Here is a 17328-nt window from a genome sequence, read left to right on the forward strand (position 1 = left end):
TTAAAAGACATTCAAAGTGATTCTCTCATCATGTAGCCTTAAGGTCAGTTCTCCTTGTTCAACATCGATGAAGGCCCTTGCTGTGGCCAAGAAGGGTCTTCCCAGTATGATGGAGTCACCTCCTTCCTCATCTAGATCCAATATCACAAAATCTGCAAGGAATATGAATTTATCCACCTTAACCAAGAGGTTTTCAATCACTCCTTTGGGACATACCAGTGATTTATCCACAAGCTCCAACGACATCTGTGTAGGCTTTACTTCCTCTACACATAGCCTTCTCATCATAGAATAGGGCATTAGATTGATGCTTGCTCCTAAATCGCACAGGGCCTTCTCAATGGATATGTTTCCCATGGTACAAGGCAGAAAGAAACTCCCAGGACCTTTGAGCTTTGGTGGGAAACCTTCTAGAATTACTGTACTTTATTCTTGTGTTAGAAGCACTATTTCCTTCCCATGCCAGCTTCTCTTTTTTTTCATGATCTCTTTTAGGAATTTAGCATATAGAGGCATTTGTTCTAGAGCTTCAGCAAGTGGAATATTGATCTCTAGCTTCTTGAATACCTCTAAGAACTTAGGGAATTGTTGGTCTTTGATCTCCCTATTAAACCTTTGAGGGTATGGAATGGCGGGAGTGTATGTCTTCACCATTGTCCTCTGTTCTTATGACTATTCCTTCATGACTTCCTTTCCTTTCTTTGAAGCTTGAGATTCCTCTTTCTCCTTGAGCTTCTCTTGGTTCTTTTCTTCAACTTGCTCTTTACTGCTGGTCTTGTCATCCTCTGTTGGTTTCTTGGTGGCTTCTTTGTCATTCACCAAAGTTCTTCCACTCCTTAATTAGATAGCCTTGCATTCTTCTTTAGGATTAGGAATGGTATCACTTGGGAGTAAACTGGTTGGTCTTTTAATTACTGCTTTCTTGGACAGTTGTTCAATCTGCCTTTCTAAGTTTCTCATTGACGCTTTATGGTTCTTGCTGGTTATCTTCTGATGCTTCATCATCTTTTCCATCAGTACCTCCAAGTTGGAGATTTTTTGAGACTCTGGGGGTGGTTGTGGTTGGTTGTAGGATGTAGGATGTAGTTGAGGGTGCATGATAGTTATTTTGGTTAGTGGATGAATTGTTGGATGGATAGTAGTTGGGTTGAGGTTGGTTGTTTTGTGGTTTTCTGTACTGGTTTTGGTTAATGTTTTGATGGTTTTGGTGGTTTGTGTTTTTGGAGTTATTTTGGTTTGAGTTTCTTTGCCATGGTTGCTGGTTTTGGTTGTCTCCCCATCTCAGGTTTGGGTGGTTCCTCCAGGAAGAGTTGTAAGTATCTCTATGAAAGTCATTTGATCCAGAACCTTGGTTGTGCACATATTAAACTTGTTCCTGCTGCTAATCTTCTTGGTTTTCTTCATTTTGCCCCCATGTGGGTGATGGTTGGCTTGTATTCACTACTGCAACTTGGAGGCCATCAATCCTCTTGGCCATCATCTCCATTTGCTACTGGATTTGTTGGTGCATCACCTTGTTTTGAGCTAAGATGGTGTCCACACCTTCCAGCTCCAATACACCCTTCCTTTGGGCTGGTTGGCGTTGCCTTTGATGACCATAGAAGTATTGGTTGTTTGTTGTGTCAATGAGGTTCTGAGCCTCCTTAGCTGTCTTCATGAGTTGTAGTGAACCTCCTGCTGAGTAGTCAAGTGCCTTCTGAGCTCTCAATGTCAGTCCTTCATAGAAGTTTTGAAGTTTATCCCATTCATTGAACATCTCTGGTGGACACTTCCTGAGTAAAGCTTTGTATCTCTCCCATGCCTCATACAATGACTCTCCATCCATCTGAGTGAATGTTTGGACCTCTGTTTTGAGTCTGATGATCCTTTGGGAAGGATAGAATTTGGCTAAGAACTTGTTCACTAGATCTTCCCAATTGTTGATACTTTCTCTTGGAAATGTCTCCAACCATTAAGTAGCTTTGTCTCTCAGGGAAAATGGAAACAACAATAATTTGTAAATGTCAGGATGCACACTATTGGTTTTCACTGTGTCATAAATCCTCAGAAGGTGGATAAGTGTTAGTTTGGATCTTCAAGTGGGCCTCCTCCATAGGAACAATTATTCTGCACGAGAGTGATGAGTTGAGGCTTCAATTCAAAAATGTTTGCATTAACATTGGGAGTAAGAATGCTACTCCCACAGTGCCTTGGATTAGGAAAAGTATAGGAGGCTAGAACCCTCCTTTGAGGCTGACCATTGTTGTTAGCCACTCCCTCTGGTGGATTAGGAGCATTTCCTTCCATTTCCTGGTTTTCTTCCTCTAATTCCTCACCACTAATAACTCCCTTTCCTCTGGCTTCTCTTCTTATTCTTCAGAGAGTTCTCTCATCAATGTCACCAGAGGTGGAGACCTCTCTCCTTGCTTCTGTCATACACACAAAACAGAAACCAAGAAACACAATTCCCTCAATTGCTAAAGTTATGTTAAGGTTAGTTTAAACAAAAATTCAAACAGTTAGGGTGCTTAGTAAAAAGAAAAGGAAAATGCTTAATCTAGATTATCACCCTACTTAATCATTGTCAATCTAAATGAATCCCCGGCAACGGTGCCAAAAACTTGATGAGGGAAAAACAATTTCACACAAACTCACCGGCAAGTGTACCGGGTCGCATCAAGTAGTAGTTACTCACAAGAGTGAGGTCGATCCCACAGAGATTGTTGGATTGAGCAATTTTAGTTAGGTGATGAATTTAGTTAAGCAAATAGTTGATGATTTGAGTGAATTTTGATTAACAGAAGCTAAATTGCAAGTAAATAAGAGTGCAGAAAGTAATTTGTGCAGAAAAGTAAATTGCAGAAGAGATAAATTGTAGAAACTTAAAATGCAAGAAAGTAAAAGAGCTGAAACTTAAATTACAAGAAAAGTAAATTGTAGAAACTTAAAGTGCAAGAAATGTAAATTGCTGAATCTAAATTGTTGAGGAATGTAAATTGCTTAAAGAATAAAAGGATTTGGGTACTGGGATTCAGAATTTAACAAGAAATTGCAAGTTAAAGAAGATTAGAGTTCTCTAAGATGAAGAAATTTAGCTCAGTAGCCAAACAGAATTGTAAAATTGCTTGAAGAATCAAAACAGCAAGAAAACTTGAATCACTTATGAAATCCTAAGGAGAAATTGAAGATCGAAGAAGAGAAATGAGATTAAAAAGCAGATCTAGATCTCAATTGCTCTCTTGATCAAGTAGAAAAGTAATTGCAGAATAAGAAAATGAAAACGGAAAACTAAACTCAGATCCAATTCAAAGAACAATTGAGAAGAAGAGTGAAAGATGATTCCCAGATTTAGAATCAATGGAGCTCTTCAATCGCAATTCAAAATTCAAGAACAGACAGTAGAAGTTGCAGAAGAAAATAAAAATAGAAAGCCAGATCCAATTCCCAAATCCCAAATTCAAAGACAAATTAAAAGTGAAAACTAAAAATGAGCTAAAAAGGTCAAACTAAAAAATGAGCAAAAGGTCCTTTACAAATTGAATTAACTCCTATTTATACACTTTCTATTTTGGTCTTCAAAGCTTAGAGTGGGCCTTTTGGTTTTTGGATTTGAAGAGAGATGGGTCCGGTTGGCCTTGGTTCAATTGAGTTGGAGGCATGGGTCAGCTCCCAGGGGAGTGCTCCGTTTGATCTTGTGAACGCTACGTTCACTTAGCCTTGTCATGTGCCAAGCCTCCTTTTTGATATCTCCTTGTACATAGCATTCACTAAGTGAACGCTACGTTCAAATTGTGAACGCTGCCTTGGTTTGCTTTGAACTCAGGTTTCCTTGTTTCCAAGAGCACGAGAAAGGTAGAAAAAGGGAGCACTACGTTGCCTTTTTCAAATGCTTCCCTTGTGTTTTGCTTTGTGCATGCTTGGCTTTCCTTAGTTCCAAGCTCGAAAATGTGAGAAAAAGAGAGCGTTACGCTTGAATGTTTGAGCGCTACTCTTGGCCTTTGCTTGGTTCCCCTCTCCGAGTGCTACGTTACACTTTTGGAGCGCTCATTTTGTTGCTTGGCCTTGTGTGCCTTGCTTCCAAGACAAGCTCGACGAAAAACTGAGAGAAAGTGAGCGTAGCGTTCATATTTGTGAGCGCTATTCCTTGGCATTCGTTGGTTCCCTCTTTGAGCCTTGGTTCTCCCATTGTGCAGCGCTTTTCTTTTCTTGATGAGGGCCCGAAAAAGGGAGCAATAGTGAGCGTAGCACTCATTTCTTGCAACGCTACCCTTGGCCTTTGGTTTGTGCTGCACCATTTGGTGCTTCCTCTTGGAGCGCTACGTTCACAATTTTGAACGTTCCTTGCTGTGCCTTGCCTTGATGCATGCGCGAGTTTGGTTCATCTATTGGAGCGCTACGTTCAATGAAGTGAACGTTCCTTGCTCCCTTGGTTGAGCGCCACGCTTTATTTTCATAGCGTGGCCTAATGTCCAAAGTGTGCTCAAACTTCAAAAGTGTGCCAAAAATTTCTCTTTCCACCATTTCTTCACCTACAAGCAACCACACAACTAATCAAAGCTCCACCAAAATCACTAGATCTTTGCATCATTTATAAAATCAATTAATTCTAGCATAAAATCTACGATTTTGTGCAAAATACATGATGTTTGATTGATTCAAGATAACCATAAAAATCCACTCCAATTACTTACTTATGGTGCAAGAAAGTGCATAAAACCTAATGAAATTAATGAAAAATGCTTGGACAACTAGCATAAGATGACTTGTCATCACGCACCAACCTGTGTGTGTGCACACTAATACTTGCGCCCTCTCTTGGGAGCGGTCGCATGGCGTGTGTGTGGGCACTCCCCTGTTTCTCTTGCGCTCTGTGCGTGTGCATGCGACTGTGCGTACGCATGCACCCCCTTTTCACACTATCTGTGCGAGCGCACAGCTTTGTGCCTCCGCACACCAGCTTGCACCCTCTCTGTTGGGAGCGCTGGCACAGCTTGTGCGCATGAACCCCTGCCACTTTTCGCTCTTGTACGTGCGCACGCACACATAACCCTTCCCGAAGTAAAAAAAAAAGAAGAGTGTTTTGTGCGTACGCACACGCTTGTGCACACACACAACTCTTAATCCCTCTCTATTCAGAGTGTTCGCACACCCTTGTGCGTCCGTTCACTTCCCCTGTTTCACCTTTTGTGCATGCGCACACTTATTTGTGCCTGCGCACAAGTGCTGTTTTGGGAAAAAATTTTGATTGCTCTTTGAATTAAGCCCTAACAAACTTCCACCCCCTCCAACCTTTTCTTTTCTTACTTTTTCCCTCTTTTCTGCTTGTCCTAGTTAGTTTTGTTTGCATCTCATTTTCATTTTAGTAATTATATTAGATTTGGTTTAGTTGTTTGTTAATTAAATAATTTGCAAGTGTTTGATTGATGTTGATTGGGTTACTCCTTGCTTGAATCTTGGCTTCATTATTTTGATGAATATGTGCACTGATCATTAAATCTTTGTTTAATTGCCTAAATGCTTTTTGAGTTTGATTCATATGTTGTAGCTACCATATGCATTAAACTTTATCCTTGTTTGGCATCTTAATCATGAATTGTGCACTTTTACTTTAGTGAATTGAATTGCATTCCTTGTTCATCATGATTTTCATATCAATTTAATCATATTATAAGGCCATTGTTTGTTTTTAATGCTTTGTATTTGTTTGAGTGACTTAAATTGATTCTTATCGAGCTTGTCACTTTTTGCAACAAGTACCTTTACCATGTGACTATTTCATTATGTTTCACAATGAATAAGTAGTTCTCCTTTCATCATTGAATTGGTTATTGTTGATTGTGCCATTTTCTTTTCATTTTGCACTTTCACTTGCACAATTACAATATTCAATATCTCAAAATTCAATTCACTTTGGTTGTGGCTACCTAGGTTTGTTTGTGCCCTATCTCTTGCTCATTCTTTACTTGCAACCTAGGCCACTTAATTGAGGAACACATGCTATTTCTTCTGATTGTGTGGTTACCTTTTTATCTAACCAATGTGTTGTGTTCTGAACCGTGCACACTTAGAATACACACATTGTCATTTATCATACCACACACATCTTACTTTTCCTCAATTTTTGTTTATTTGTTTTATCCAGCAGCCCGAGTCCTAGTGTCCACCAGCTGAAGGTGAAGCCTCATAGTTCTTTACCCCTGGATTGAGGGCATGCACGGAGGACTGTGCAACGTTTAAGTGTGAGGGAGGATCTGCAACTTTGGGAAGTAAATCTTTCTTTCTGAACACTTTGCATTAATTTTAGTTTTAGTGGTTATGTTTTTGGTGAATATTTGTTTAGTATTTCATTATATTGCATTGCACTTTGCTTAGGTTCTTGTATATATCTTAACTTGCTTATATAGTTTTATTTTTGGTAAATATTTGCATTTGCATGTTGCCTAGTATAGGAAATAATTTGGTGAAAACAACAAATAATTTTCAAAAAATCTCTTTGAGGGCATTCCATTGATTGGATTTGAAAACTTCTTTTTGAACTTGCTTGAAGCATTTCTTTTATGGAATATAAAAAAGAGCTAGAACAAAACACCAAGTGAGATTCGAGCTTTAATTGTGTGGTTTCACATTTTCAACCACAAATTTTGTTCTTGTGTGATATATTCCTTTTATGATTGTGATCTTAGATTTGCTTAAGTCTCTATGTTCTATATTCGATGTGTTGAATGCATTTAGTATGATTGAGGCTATTTTTGAAATTGAACTCACTAACCCATATGGCCAACCCTTATATCTACTATTGTAAACCACTTTTGAGCTTTTTAATATCCATGAATTGTATCTTTGATTAGCTAGGGTCGAAGAGTGTGTTATTCAAGTGTGGGGGAATTTGTGGGGAAACATTGGTAGTTAGTTTTCTTTGGGTATTCATTGAGAAAATTTGAAAAAATGGGTAAACACTCATGCATTTATTAATTAGAACATAAGCATCTCTCTTTGATGATAAAAAAATTTGGTGTACATACTTTGTTTATAAAAAAAAGAGAAGAAAAGAGAAAAAGAAAAGAAAAGACAATAAAAATGTAAATAAAGAATGCATATGTGTGTGAATTGGAAAGAAGATACATGAGTGAATGTAAGAAAAGGAGATGAATGGGAAGTTAGGTTGTTTTCTTTTGTGTAAATGGGTTGATATAGGATTAGGTGGTATACTTGAACTAATCAAAGATCCAATCTACAAGTCCACTTAACCATATTAATCCTACCTTTATCCTAGCCCCATTACAACCTTCCAAAGACCTCATGATATTTGCATTCAAGCATCAAGTATTTGTTGATTGTTAGATGACTAGCAAATCTGAGAAAAACATGTTTAAAGGAGAATTGAGTGATTAAGCCCTAAACACTGAGTGACTAGAGCATATACACATTCAGTGAGGGGTTCAATCACTCAATTCTATGTTCCTATCCCTTACCTTGTGTTTTCATGCAAGTTGTTGAAATTAAATTTGAAAACTTCAAATCAAATCTTTGGATATTGATCACATTGCATTGATTCTTTGCCTTGGCCCTAAGGCTTGTTTTAGATTGATTGGAATTCTATTGTTTGTTTTTGCCAAACTCAATAAGAACCATATTATAGATAAATAGCAGTTAGTATAGTTGCATGCATATAAGTAGTTGCATTGAATAAATTGCTTGCCCTTTTATCCTTCTCCTTTGATTATGATTAGCATGAGGACATGCTATTGTTTAAGTGTGGAAAAATTGATGATTCCATATTTGACGATAAATTTTGGATTGATTTGAGTGGATTTCATCATATAAACCCACATTTATTCATCCAAATAGCATACTTTTGTGTTCTCTCCCTAAATTGAGCTTAATTGTGAAAACATGCTATTTTGTGCTTAATTTAACCAATTTTATTCCACTTTCATTCCATTCGATGCCTTGATATTTTTGATAAGTGATTTTAGGTATAATAGGTTGGAATGGCTTGATGAAAGTGGAGGAAAAGCATGCAATAGGGAGAAAACATGAAGAAATCAAAAGAGGAGCACACAGCCATATGTGCGTACGCACAACATCCTGTGCGTACGCACAAGAGGAAAATTCAGCACGTGTGCGTACGTGCCAATCAACACACATGACTCACTTAAAGGAAAATGCTGGGGGCAATTTCTGGGCTCCAGAGCCCAATTTTGGACTTTCTGAAGCTGATTGAATGCTATATCAAAGGGGCATCATTCCATGTCAAGGGGAGAGCAATTAGGGTAGATTAGAAACATGCTTTAGGTCATATTCTAGAGAGAGAAGCTCTCCTTTCTCTCTAAAATTAGGGTAGATTAGGTTAGATCTCTCTTAGATTTAGGTTTAATTCTTGTTTTCATTTAGTTTTCCTTGCCATTTATTGTTCTTGCACTCTTGTTCTTTAATTCTACTTGTTATTTCCTTTATTTTGTTCTTTTATGTTTATGATACTCTGTTACTTTTAATTTTAATTCATGCAATTCATGTTTTATGTTTCTTATTGTTTAATTTAGTTATTATTATTATTTTCTTGCAATTGGTAGTTGTAGATTTTATTATCTCTTGTTATTTTACCATGCTTTTTTTTTATACCTTCTAAGTGTTTGATAAAATGCTTAGTTGGATTTTTGCCTAGTTTTTCACACTCTTGGTTAGGAAATTGGGTAATTAGGTGAACTTGAGTGATGGATGTCCATTCTACATTGTGTGAGGATTGTTAGTTGATTTCGTTTCCACTAACTCTAAGCCTTACATTAATAGAGTTGGCTAGAACTTGTAGATTGAAATCAATTATGCCCTTTTGACTAGTTTTCTATGTTAAGATTGACTAATTGGAATTAATTCTACACAATTACCATGTTTGTGGTCTATAATTAGGATAAGAGTCCTTAATTCCCTAATTCTTGCCAAGAGCCTTTTTTGCCATTTAATTTTCATTTTCATTGCTTTTACTTGCTTCCCATTTAATTACTTGCCATTTTAATTTCTTGCCTCTTATAATCAAAACCCCCAATTCCTCCAAAGCCAATAATTGAGCATTTCATTGCAACTCTTAGGGAACACGACCCAGGCCCGGTTTATTTTGTATTGATTGTGGCATCTTGAAATTAAAATTTGATTGTTGGCCAATTGTTGGGTTTGGAATATACATGCAATGCAGATGTTCTATCTTGAGAAATTTGAAACCCGCTCTGGGCCAATCATCAGTGTTGATGGCAAAGACTCCCCGCCCTGCTCCTGGGATATGGCAGCCTTCAATCTTGCCAAGTTGGTCAACCTGACGGCCATCTGGACTAAAAAAGGGAATAGAAGAGAACATAAGTCTCAAACTTGGGAAGCAGGAATGTACTAAAGAAACCAGTTAAACACACACCAATATAAGTTTGGCACATCACCGGATCACCCATGACGTCCCGAGGGTTCAACAGCCGTTCTCCAAAAGCTGACCACAACACATCAGCAATGTCTTTATTCTTGAGAGATAACCCCTTGTAAGTCACGCGTGTCAAGTACGATGCACTAGCCCAGAAATTCCAATACGTCACAAACCGGCGTTCCCCCTCTAGGGTCAACCAAAAGGGATGGTGCCCTCGAGTAGGGCACACTCTAAAGTACTCCCCTTTAAACCAATGAAAGAATCTTCAAGTAACCCAAAAATTTGCTAGTATGGTTGAGCCCGGAATGACATGTAACTCTTTTTATGTTTTTCCTCCTTGGTCAGAAGGGTACATAAAAAGAAAAATAGAAACACCTCCACCCGAGCAGAAAGCTCCAAGTAATCATAGACCAAGTCAAAAGTTCGGATGGCCGCCCAACTGTTAGGTTACAGCTGAGACCGAACACTGATTAAGCAGCACATGTACAAAATCCGAGAAAGAGAGCAGCATCCCCAGTTACATGAACATGGATTGGTAGATCCACAACCAATCGGCAACTCGGGGGGAGTCAGGGTTTATATAGCATACCCTCTCATCCAACCTGAGGAGCACGAGCTAATATTGACACTCTACCTCACCATCCTCGCAAATAGCTCCTTCATCACAGAGCCTCTAGAGGTTCACCTCCATCAATCGCAATGGTGTCCTCCACACATCGGAGGTCACCCAGGAATACGTGTTAAGAATACCTTCAGCCGGGACAATGGGAGCCCTAGGGCCCTCACTCCTCTACAGTGCCATACCTAAAAAAGGGAAGGGCACCCCATTAGCCCTATTGGCCAAATGAGAATAAAACCATAAACTAAACACACTCAAAGGAAGCCCCAAAAGACAAACATATTTCCCTCCTACTTATCACAAAACTACACAAAAAATAGTGGCACACACTCCTTGATTCTCTATCACTCCCACTCAAAAAAAGAACCCAAAAATAGAGAAATGCATAAACAAGAACAATCGGAAGCAAAACACAGAAAAAATAAGCAAGTAGCAAAGAAAGAAGGTACAGAGCAAAATACTAACCTGATTGTCTGAAGTAAGCAAAGAAAGAAGGAACAACACGAAAAACAGACAAGCAAACACACAATGCACAAATGAGACCAGCCAAAATGCAAGTAGCAAAAAGAAGGTATGAAAATCAGCAAAATGAGAAGAAGAAGAAGAAGAAGAAGAAGAAGAAGAAGAAGAAGAGGGAGTTATGAAGAAAAGAGGTACATAACAAAGAGATGGTTACACACAAAACACCAAACTTTTCAAATAAAACACGAAGGGTTGAAAGGAAAAGTTGGAAAGAGAATCCAAAAAATCCCGTGGCATTAAAAGCGTCATTATAATGCCTAGAAAACTGCAACTGTCGAAACTCTCCTTCGGGAAAAGCAATGGACATGCAATGGGACGTCAAGACACTCCATGGTTTTCTGACCTCGCTTGCAGAACCCAAACGATGCCCTCAGTGCCAAGTTCACGGTCACACGGCCAGACCAAAGCTCTAGTGACAGAGACTGAGTGATAAACCATTATTTTATGATTTATATTGTGTTTAATTGAGTGGTTTTATTAAGTCTTTCACCCACTTATTCATATGATTAGCATGATATTACAAGTCCTTCCCAAAATTGTTCTATGATTAAAAACATGCTTCCTAAAGATCTTTTAATTGTATATTTTTATTCTCCTTTATACCATTCGATGCTGTGATCTGTGTGTTAAGTGTTTCAGGCTTCATAGGGCAGGAATGGCTTAGAGAATGGAGAGGAAGCTTGCAAAAATGGAAGGAACATAAGAAATTGAGGAGATGACCAGCGAGAAGCGACGCGGACGGATGGCTCACGCATCTGCGTGAATTAGAGAAAATCACGGTGGCGCGAACGTGTGCCTGACGCAAGCGCGTGGATTGAAATTTGCACGAGTGATGCGAACACGTGGACGACGCACACGCGTGGCAAGGAAAAATGATGGATGACGCGAACGCGTGAATGACGCGGTCGCGTGATGTGTGAGATTTGTAGAATTTACATAAATCACTGGCGTGGATTCTGGACTGCGTTTTAACCTAGTTTTCGGCCCAGAAACGCAGATTAGAGCCAGGGAACATGTAGAGATTAAGGACGACTCTCATTCTGCATAGTTTTAGTTTTTAGATCTGATTTTACTCCTCCTCTAGGTTTTCTCTCTACACATTCATAGTTCTTAGAATTTTGTTTTATTGCTTTTTGGATTGGGATATTGAGAAGAGTTATTACCTCCGCCAAGACTTCATCATTCTAGTTTATTTTCTTACTTTTCGCTTACTCTTTCATATCCTTAATTTTTCCAGAGTTACAATTGGATTATTTTTTTAATTTATTAATACAAGAACCATTTTTAATTTTAATTGATCTTTTTTGTTATTGTTTATCATGTCTTTCTTTATTTCCCTTTTTAATTTTGTGAAGTTTACATTCATGATAATGGAGTAGTTCTCTAACTTGATTGGGAGTTGATTAAAAGGAGAACCTTGAGTTGGAACACTCAAGAGCTAAATTGTAATTGGGTTTATTGTTGGCTGGCTCTCTAGTCACTAACACTAATCCTTCCCAAGGGAGAGGATTAGAACTTGTGAATAGAAGTAGACTTCCAACTTACTTGACTTTCCTTTACTCAGTAAAGGATAACTAAGTAGAAACAAACTTCAATTATCAATTGATCTTGAGAGAAATCCAATAAGGATAGAACTTCCGATTAATCTTCTCCCAATCAAGGTTTTTATTTGAATTACATAAATTCTCTGATTTAAATTCCTATTTATCAAACTCAAACATTTTGGAAAACCTCTGATTAATAAAATAGCACATCTTTCTGCAACTCGTTGGGAGACGACCTGGGACTTATACTCCCAGTATTTTTATTTCTAAAATTTGTGACAACCCTTTTCTAAATTGACAAGTGGATTTTTGCTGGTTAAGAACTGTACTTGCTACGTATCTCTTACATTAATTTCTTAATATCCCAATTTCTGCCACGTCAATTTTTGGCACCGTTGTTGGGGAGTTGCAATAGTGTGCTAATTTATTGGTTGGAATTTATTTATTTGCATTTTATTTTATTTTGTCTTTGTCACAATGAGCTGTGTGTTTCTTCCATTGAATGACGCGTTCATTGCCTGATCCGAGCTTAGCCGCCTTTGATCCTAAAATTGAAAGAACTATTTCACATATTAGGCGAGCTCGACGTCGGTTAGCCTCTGAGGGTGGTGAAGTGATTTTCATCGATTCACCAGTCTCATCTGAGGGTGAATCTGAACCGCCATTTGAGGAAAAAACAAGCTCCTCTACTACTGATTCAGTTGACTCACATGCAGGTAACATGGCAGCACCTAGGAGAGTTACTATCCAGGAAGCTAGAGCCCCAGATTTTACACTGCAACCGTATCAAGCGCATCACCCAGCGGTGGCTGCAGATTTCGAACTAAAGACTGCACTACTCAACTTGATGCCCAAGTTTCATGGCTTACCTGCTCATGAGCCTATCAAGCACCTTAGGGATTTCCAGACAGCCTGCTCTACTGTTAAGCTTGATGGTACAGATGAAACTTCTATTCTGTTAAAAGCCTTCCTGTTCTCTCTTGAGGGAAAGGTGAGAGAGTGGTACTACACTCAACTTGGAGTGACTGTTGCTAACTGGGATACGCTTAGAATAGAATTTTTGGAAAAATACTTTCCAGCTGAAGTTACTGATAGATTGAGGAAAGAAATTTCCATGATTATTCAAGGCAAATCTGAGACTCTTTAGAATATTGGGAGCGCTTCAATAATCTTCTGGAAGCATGTCCCCACCACATGATTGACAAGTTGGTGTTGCTCGGCTACTTCACACAGGGCATGAAGCCTCAAGATAAGACCACATTGGAAGGTGCTAGCAATGGGTCTATGAAAAAGTACAAGACCATTGATGAAGCATGGCAATTGATCAGCGACTTAGCTGAATCCACTAGGAATCACAGGCAGAGGCAAAGCCACTCAAAAGCTGTTGCAGAGGTATCCTTTAGTAGAGGGACTACTGCTCTAACTCAGAGTATATGTGAAATGACCAACTTACTGAAGCAGATGCAGTTGAGTCAACAACAAGCTCAACAAGCTCAGCCTTCCCCACCACAACAAAGCCAATAGTTGGTTCCACAAAGAGTATGCGGGATCTGTGCTGATTATAGTCATTATACTGATGAATGTCCGCAGCTCCAACAGGAAGACAACACTATGGCAGCCACTCATAACTTCTATGACCGCCCAAATCAAGGATACAATCAAGGTGGCAGCTACAACCATGGATGGCAGGACAATTTCAACCAAGGTTGGAGAGATAATTCTAACCATGGTTAGAGGGACAATCATAACAGAGGAGGCAGAGATAATAATGGAAACCAGAGGTGGAATAATAATAACAATATCAGACAGTAAAATCAGAATCAGGCTTACATAGCACCTCATCTAAGGCAGCCCCAAGCATTTCAGCAGACCCCTCAGATCACTTATCCCTCTTCATCTTCTAATGATGAGTTACTATAATCTATTGATCGGAGACAGCATGCCATGGAAAACAACCTTGCTTCTACTCTAAATGGTCTAAAGACTACCTTGCAAGCTCTTGTCTCACAGATTGGATCACTAAATAACTCCAACAACCAGCCTTTGAGCTCCAGTGGAATCCCTTCTCAACCATTACCCAACCCCAAGGGTGGCATCAATGCCATCACCTTGAGGTCTGGAACCACATTACAGGAGAGGAACCATGAAGAGCCAAGCCTACCAGAACACACTTCAGCTGAAGATGTAGTGGAAGCGGAAGATGCTGAAGAAGAAGAAGCTCAACTACAGAATGAAGCACCAAAGGATGCTGAAGCCGCGGATAATGCCCGTCCTATCCCCTTTCCACAACTCGCAAGGAAACCTAAAAAACAGATGGAACTTGATCCCAAAATGGTAGAAATATTCAAAAAGGTTGAGGTAACTGTTCCCCTTTTTGATGTTGTTCAACAAGTACCTAAATATACGAAGTTTCTAAAGGATTTATGTATACATAAAGATAAAATTAATAAATTAGAAACTATTCGTTTAGATAGTTCTATCTCTGCTTTAATGGGAGGTATACCTGAAAAATGTAGTGATCTAGGTCCATGTATGGTTAACTGTACCATTGAAGGTGTGATATTTTCTGACTGCATGTGTGATTTAGGAGCGTGTGTTAGTATAATGCCTTTGTCTATATATGATACCTTGAGGCTCCCTCCCTTAAAAAGGTCGGCAGCTCATTTTGTGTTAGCAGATAAAAGCATTATTACAGTGGTTAGAATTGCTGAAGATGTATTAGTAAGCATTAAGGGGCTCATATTTCCCATTGACTTCTATATCCTGGAAATGCCCCCTAATGACTCATGGAGGCCATCATCAATCCTACTTGGAAGACCATTCTTGAAGACTTCAAAGTTCAAGCTGGATGCATTCTCAGGAACTTACTCTTTTGAGATAGATGGCAGAATAGTGAAGTTCAGTTTAAATGAAGCTATGAAGCACCCTCCGGAAGATCATTCTATCTCCCAGTGTGACATCATTGATGAAACTATAGATGAAGTTTACTAGGAAGAATTAGAAGAGAAGTACATAGGGCAAGGTCCAAGTGTGGGGACACTTTCTGAAGACAATTAGAGCATTTTGCCATTATCACCAGCTCCGGATGCTCTAGAGCTTGGCTATGAGCGGAAATTAGAATTAAAGCTCCTCCCTCCATACCTCAAGTACGCTTACCTTGAGGATGAGCAGAAGTTCCCGGTTATCATTGCAAGGGAACTCACTTCTCAACAAGAAGACCAGTTACTCAGTGTGCTGAGAAAATATAAGAAAGCAATTGGTTGGAGCTTGGTGGATATAGTAGGCATCAACCCTCAAGTTTGTGAGCACAGAATATTCTTAGAAGAAGGAGCAAAGCCTGTCCATCAACCTCAAAGAATACTGAATTCCACCATCTTAGAAGTTGTCAAGAAAGAAGTGACCAGGCTACTTGAAGCAGATATCATTTATCCCATCTCAGATAGCGAATGGGTCAGTCCAGTACAAGTAGTGCCTAAGAAGTCTGGAATCACAACAGTACGGAATGAGCATGGAGAGCTTCTGACAACTAGAGTGCATAATTCATGGAGAGTTTACATTGACTATAAGCGTATCAACCAAGCCACTCGCAAGGATCATTACCCCTTGCCATTCATTGATCAGATGCTTGATCGCCTGTCAGGTAAATCCCATTATTGCTTTTTAGATGGTTATACAGGCTATTTTCAAATTCATATAGCTCTTGAAGATCAGGAAAATACTACTTTTACGTGTCCTTTTGGAACTTATGCTTATAAGAGAATGCCCTTTGGCTTATGCAATGCACCAGCTACTTTCCAAAGGTGCATGATGAGTCTTTTCTCTGACCTCATTGAGAACTATATGGAGGTTTTTATGGATGATTTTAGCGTATATGGTGATTCATTTAGCCTTTGCTTGGATAGTTTATCTAGAGTGTTGGATAGATGTGTTAGTACAAACCTTGTATTAAATTTTGAAAAATGTCACTTTATGGTAAAACAAGGGATTGTACTAGGACATGTTGTGTCTAATACTCGCATTTTCGTAGATCCAGCAAAGGTGGAAGTTATTTCCAGTTTACCTTACCCCTCCTCCGTGAGGGAAGTTCGTTCGTTCCTTGGCTATTCAGGTTTTTACAGGAAATTTATTAAGGACTTTAGTAAGGTAGCATTGCCTTTATCCAGATTGCTGCAGAAAGATATTGAGTTCGAGTTCAGTGAAAGTTGTAAACAAGCTTTTGATAAGCTGAAAACTGCCCTGACTCAATCTCCATATGTGAGAGGACCAAACTGGAGTCAGCCATTTGAAATTATGTGTGATGCTTCCAATCATGCAGTAGGAGCGGCGTTGGCTGGTGCACGAAATTGTGATCATTAACAATGGCACCAATAAATTTGGAGCTCTCAAACGTGAATCATACTTTGTCACAACTTCGCACAACTAACCAGCAAGTGCACTGGGTCGTCCAAGTAATACCTTACGTGAGTAAGGGTCGATCCCACGGAGATTGTCGGTATGAAGCAAGCTATGGTCATCTTGTAAATCTCAGTCAGGCGGATTCTAATTGTTATAATGGTTTTCGAAAATAAAGAGAAATAAAGCATAAAATAAAGGTAGAGATACTTATGTAATTCATTGATGGGAATTTCAGATAAGCACATGAAGATACTGTGTTCCTTCTGAATCTCTGCTTTCCTACTATTTTCATCCAATCATTCTTACTCCTTTCCATGGCAAGCTGTATGTAGGGCTTCATCGTTGTCAATGGCTACTTCCCATCCTCTTAGTGAAAATGGTACAAATGTTCTGTCATAGCATGGCTAATCAACTGTCAGTTCTCGATCATGTCGAAATTGAATCCAGTGATTCTTTTACGTCTGTCACTATGCCCAACACTCCCGAGTTTAAAGCTCGTCACGGTCATTCAATCCCTGAATCCTACTCAGAATACCATAGACAAGGTTTAGACTTTTCGGATTCTCAAGAATTCTGCCAATGGATTCTAGCTTATACCACGAAGACTCTGATTAAGGAATCTAAGAGATACTCATTCAATCGACAGGAGAACGGAGGTGGTTGTCAGGCACGCGTTCATAGGTTGAGAATGGTGATGAGTGTCACGGATCATCACATTCATCAGGTTGAAGTGCGAATAAATATCTGAGAACAAGAATTAGCTGAATTGAATAGAAGAATAATAGTAATTGCATTAATACTCGAGGAACAGCAAAGCTCCACACCTTAATCTATGGTGTGTAGAAACGCTACCGTTGAAAATA

At 39.1% G+C, this 17328-nt stretch overlaps 1 protein-coding gene across 1 annotated transcript; it reads right to left on the bottom strand.

Annotated features, from left to right (window-relative positions):
• Window positions 1-357, bottom strand: LOC112709212 (uncharacterized). Its single transcript, XM_025761109.1, has one exon. The coding sequence runs from the start codon at window positions 355-357 to the stop codon at window positions 1-3; it is 357 nt and encodes a 118-aa protein (XP_025616894.1).
• Between the last annotated feature and the right edge of the window lie 16971 nt (window positions 358-17328).

Source organism: Arachis hypogaea, chromosome 9, assembly GCF_003086295.3.
Source record: "Arachis hypogaea cultivar Tifrunner chromosome 9, arahy.Tifrunner.gnm2.J5K5, whole genome shotgun sequence".
In the NCBI taxonomy this organism is placed as follows: domain Eukaryota; kingdom Viridiplantae; phylum Streptophyta; class Magnoliopsida; order Fabales; family Fabaceae; genus Arachis; species Arachis hypogaea.

What these genes read in the sequence shown, in the direction of transcription:
- LOC112709212 (XM_025761109.1), bottom strand. Translation starts at nt 357, where the DNA reads ATGGGAAACATATCCATTGAGAAGGCCCTGTGCGATTTAGGAGCAAGC.